General features: G+C 35.5%; 2 protein-coding genes across 2 annotated transcripts in view; one reads left to right on the top strand and one right to left on the bottom strand.

Moving 5' to 3' along the window:
• Positions 1 to 1,405, bottom strand: part of LOC113803550 (uncharacterized) — a gene marked incomplete in the record, with an annotated part of 70,031 nt that extends 68,626 nt beyond the window's left edge. The window contains 3 exon segments of the mRNA XM_070136227.1: positions 1 to 148; positions 474 to 758; positions 1,394 to 1,405. The exon segment at positions 1 to 148 is cut by the window's left edge and continues 27 nt beyond it. Of these exon segments, the coding sequence (XP_069992328.1) occupies positions 1 to 148; positions 474 to 758; positions 1,394 to 1,405 (445 nt within the window).
• The window catches only part of LOC113803548 (uncharacterized), a 25,786-nt gene continuing 21,074 nt past the window's right edge, over positions 289 to 5,000 (top strand). Inside the window, exons 1-3 of the mRNA XM_027354334.2 lie at positions 289 to 437; positions 3,472 to 3,519; positions 4,042 to 5,000. The exon at positions 4,042 to 5,000 is cut by the window's right edge and continues 698 nt beyond it. Of these exons, the coding sequence (XP_027210135.2) occupies positions 3,481 to 3,519; positions 4,042 to 5,000 (998 nt within the window). The 5' untranslated portion in view covers positions 289 to 437; positions 3,472 to 3,480. The remainder of the gene's footprint in view (positions 438 to 3,471; positions 3,520 to 4,041) is intronic.

Below are 5,000 nucleotides of genomic sequence, written 5' to 3'. Positions count from 1 at the left end.
ATATTATTGTTCTTGCACGATACACTGGCGTGCTCACGAGGCAACAAAGATGGCGTTTGGCGCATGCGCAGTGTGGTGTCCCGCCACGACCGCGACTGCCTTCGCTCGAAAGCCGGTCGGGACGCACATGAGGCCATATTTTATATTCCTACATTTACTCCTAAAAGTTCACAATAAAATTAAGATATGACTTCGCTAAAGTAATTGGGCATATAGAATCTACGTGTTTAGCGTAACGAAAGCCCAGATAGGATGAGATGCAAGATCTTTGCTGCAGCCTGGGCGAAAACGGAATTCCCTTCTACCGCCCTCTCGTTTCCGTCGCACCACCTCTTCGCGGCTTCCGAAAATGGCCGCTTTAGGGAACGTTCGCTGCCTCAAATGAGCGACATCGCGTGCGAATATGTGTGATTCAGATACGTTTTTCTTCATCACCAGTAAGTCACACGAAGAGACAAGACAGATGGTCAGACTATTAGTTTCATGCTGTCGGTAATCGAAGTATTTAAGGCAGAAAGACCATATTGTCCTATGTTGTCCTGTGGGGGAATTGTGGGAGGTCCTGATGCATGTAAACAAAGATTATTTATCCTCATTCCACCACGTAAATAAATTGCTAAATCCCACTTTTCCCACCGATCGTAAATCAGCAATATCGCCGCCTTTTGGGAATACTTATATGAAAGGTGAAACAGGGAAATGAAGGTTCTTATTGGCCAGACACCTTTGCTTGTGTCACCAGTTGGGTGTTCCTCGGCCTAAAAACATTTGGGTGGAGAAACAAATTGCAAATATTCATGTTAATGTAACTTGTATATGATAAGACAGATCACGAGAAGCACACTCATCAGTGCCCTTATCTTTACTTTAATAAATGTATAGATATTTGTAAATCATCTGATGGACACACCTTATACATGGAAATGTTTGGAAATAAAATGTGTAGTCAGTGATGATACAGGGAGTAGTTTTATATTTTTGTTAAAGAAATCTAAAATTGTGATATTCAATCAATGTGTGAAAGCAAGACAGATGTAGAAGATGCTGCTTTGTTGAAATTACATTTTATCAGCATTATAGTACTGTTCAGTATTTTCATGTCATGTAATCTCTGAACATTTACCACATTCAATTATGGAAGTAAGAAAGTGTAATCAGGGTAGATGTGAAGAGGAATCCAGGTATATAAGAAATTGATAAGTAATATCCTAAGGTTCCTTTTGTCAACAAGCACAATTTTGTAATTGTCATGGTTTAAAGATTGTATGTGTTTGAAAATGCAAACTGAACTTCATTAGTTTTACAGTATTTACTCAAGAATATACTCAAGGTAGTTATTTTGCTTAAAAAGTAAGAACACAGTGGGCAAAAGATTGATTAAATGTGTTTTTACCTTAAAATTCATGTTTGATTATTCAGTTATTGGGCTCTATTCTGCTGTGCTTTTCATAGATAAGAGGTGTATAGGACAGGATATTAAACTCTTGGGATCCTGCACTGTCCTGCCAGCCCAGTATAGGCATTGTTTTCTCAACATTGGCAGGGATGGTGGGTTTGCCATTGGTGCCTCATCACATTTGAAAAGGTAGAGGAGTGCTTTCAGATAGCTATTGTGAGGGCCTTATCACAGAAAAGCAAGTAAGTATTTATTAGGAGGTGTTTTCTCCTGGGAATGTAACTGACACTGTTGTCAGCATTGTTAAAGAAGGGTGTATGGCACTCCAGACCATGTGAAAAAAAGAAGGGAAGTAAACTGAAAGGAAATTTAAAGGGAAGTTATATTTGAAAAGTAAAAATATCTACATTTGATATTGTAAAAATATGGCTCACATTAGGAATGGACCAGTGGTGTGATGAATGTTACTTCTTTTTTATTTTGATAGATTTTTATTATGAAATTCTCATATGACTTTATAATTACTGAATATGTGCGTACAGTGACAAAAAAATCTTGTCATGAATTGAAGCTTCAAACCTGTCTTACCTGTACCCGTTCAAAACGGAATTTGAAATATGTTTGACAAGTTTTGACTATGACTATATATAGACAGATATTCATATGCATATTTGTTTATAAATTGTTTTATAGCTTCTATTGCATGTGTCTTTTGACAAGATATGGCATGAAGATTTGCACAGAATTAAATTACTCTTTTTTCCACAGTCAAGTTCATATATATATATATGTGTGTGTGTGTGTGTGTTGACATTTTATTGAAAAGTATGCTGAGAAACGAACAACATAAAAGAAATATAGCAATAATCAAAAGTAAAAGTAAAATCTTTAGTATTCTGTTTTGCACTTATTTTAATTAGTGTTTTAAGTTTGGATTATCAACAAAAAAATAGTGGATTGTCTGAGATGGAATGGAGCATCATGTGCTATTGGCACCTTTTTTCTTCTAACAATACATCAGTTTTGTTTAAAACTTTTATTATTCACCATGAGTCCCAGCCCCCACCCCCAGCTCACTGTCTAGGCATTACTTTCTTTTAAAATAAAATCAACCTGATGGGCATAAAATTATGTTTCTTGGCTGTTGATTTGAAGTAAATTGTTAAGATGAGAATGTGCTTTATGTTTGCATTTTAGTTATATAGTGTTAAAGTATGAACTTGTTTAATTTTCAGCTTTTTTGTGTTAATGTTTGCATTTTCCTGTTGCATACAGGCCTACATTATCCAGGATGGGAGTGGATAATTTTATTTTATTTGTTTCCAACCACTTCCAAAATTTCATTTCCTTCCAATATTAAAGTATATGATTCATTTATCAATATGGAACTTAGGAAAAAATGCTGTAGAAGCCTTTTACTTATTCATTCTTTTCTCCTTGAAACCATCTTCAAATCAAACACTTGACCTGTTTGACCTTGTTTTCCCCCAATATCTTGAATTTTTAAGGGGGAAATATCTATTTATATTTCTAAGCCTTATTGATTTTCATTTTGTAAACATTGTCACCATTATTAGATTATTGTCAATATAGTAATTGTAATAAGAATATACCCACCCCCTAAAATAAATTAAAGATTTTAGCAATGAGGCTTATAGGTGAGATCGGTAATTGACTCCATGGTGACTGAACTTAATGGATTAAACCACAATTTTGATCACACTATATTGGGTAATTCTTGAACTTTGGACTGCATCTTCTTATGCACATGCACCATAACAGTCATGGGACCCACAGCAGGTTTATCCTTGAGAGAAGGGGTTTTGTAGCCCTGCCTTTCTGCAGAGTGTTTTCTGTAGCTAACAGTGATGTTTGGTGTTCTTTAAAGGTATTACCTTAGTTTCTCTCAATATCCATGTGCCAGGTGCTGTTCATCATTATAATTATTATTACTACTACTGTTACTATTGTCACTTTGTTATTATTGTAGTTGCTACTATTACTATTATTTGTAGTAATGTTGTAAATATTACTAATAGTCTCCTTTTTACAATAGACTACATTTTTCCCCACAGGAACAAACCATGAAGTGCAAGGTGACAAGCTCGGTCAGCCATGCTAAGGTCAGAATGATTGCTATTCAAAGTTTTATCTTATATTGCAATGATTCCTGTCATGCAAGAGTTCATTGTTTGCTATGGTAATGTTTTGTATAATCAGATTTTATAATGTCAGAAGTAGATTGATATTGTTGATAATCTATTCTTTAAAGATATCATGGTTGTTTGTAATATTGTTTTTGTCAATATAATGTTTTGTATATTTATTATTATTATGCAATATAAGATAATCTGCATGTTCCTATCATGATTTTTTATTATTTTCATTATTAATTGTATTTTTCAACTCCTCGTTTCAGTACACCCATATATAATAAAGTTTTGCCATACATCAGGATATACCTTTTAAAAATGCAAAAAAGGAGATTTTTGAGTGAGACAGGTTGTTGAAACATGATTGAATATTATAATAGTATATTTTTGTCTTTCAAGGATTTGATTGATCTGTCCTTTATAAATCATCTTAGTATAATTACAAATAATGATTATGAAAAAGAAGAAATTTAAATATTTCTATTTTTGCAGCCAAACAAAAATGAAGCCAATGTGCTGCGCAGATCCTCTAGACGAGCAACCATTGAGAGACGAGTTTGGGCTGTACCAAAAAAGCCCAGCAAACCTGGCACAAGTGCCAAAGGAAAGTGTGCTCCTAAGACTGACAAGAAAGGTAGGAAGACTCAAACCCAAACCAAAGTGCAAATTAAGAATCTGAGCAAGGGTCACCCTCAGCAGAACCTCAAGAGAGTGCACAGTGCCACAGAGGAATCTGGAAATTCAAGGAGAAAGATTAAGAAAACAGAGGGCACAAAAGATGTTGGGACTGATGGAAGTGGCACAAGTGAAGTGCCTTCAGAACCAGTTAGTAAAAGAGGGAAGAAGTTAAGTGGAGATCACAGTGAGAAGAACCTTGAAAGTGATGATGGGGCAGACTTTCGCTCCCAGAAAAGATGGGGTTATACAGAAAGTAGCTTGGATGGCCAAGGTGTAGACACTACACGAAACACCAGGTCTGACGGCAAAGTGAATACTTCTAGAAGGACAGAGTGGTGTGGGGGTACTTCATCAGAGAGTACTAGAGGGAATAGTTTAGATGCTCTGTGTTATGCTGTTGAGAAATATGGTGAGCGAGATGTGGAGGAAACATTGTTAACAGATGATGTTTGTCTTCACAAAGTTGTCATTGAAGAAGTAGTAACTGACTACAGGATATCCGAATCAAACTGTGATGTTAAAGATTTGGATGTTGAACACAAAGTCAGGGAGGATATTGGTCACAAAGATGAGTACAGAGATGCTGTGGATATATTAGATCATTCTCATAGTAAAGCAGAAGAGTGTAATAAAAGAAATAGTGAGAAGTTATTAAGGGAAAAAGATGAGAGTATAGATGTAGTGAAAATTAAGCCCCCTGTTTTGGAGGTAAAGGAAAATTCTTTTGATGGGACAAGTATAGAAAGCATATTTGGTGAAGAAGGGGCAAATGC

Source organism: Penaeus vannamei, chromosome 21 (genome assembly GCF_042767895.1).
Source record: "Penaeus vannamei isolate JL-2024 chromosome 21, ASM4276789v1, whole genome shotgun sequence".
NCBI lineage: Eukaryota > Metazoa > Arthropoda > Malacostraca > Decapoda > Penaeidae > Penaeus > Penaeus vannamei.
This window is presented reverse-complemented; position numbering and strand designations above follow the sequence as displayed.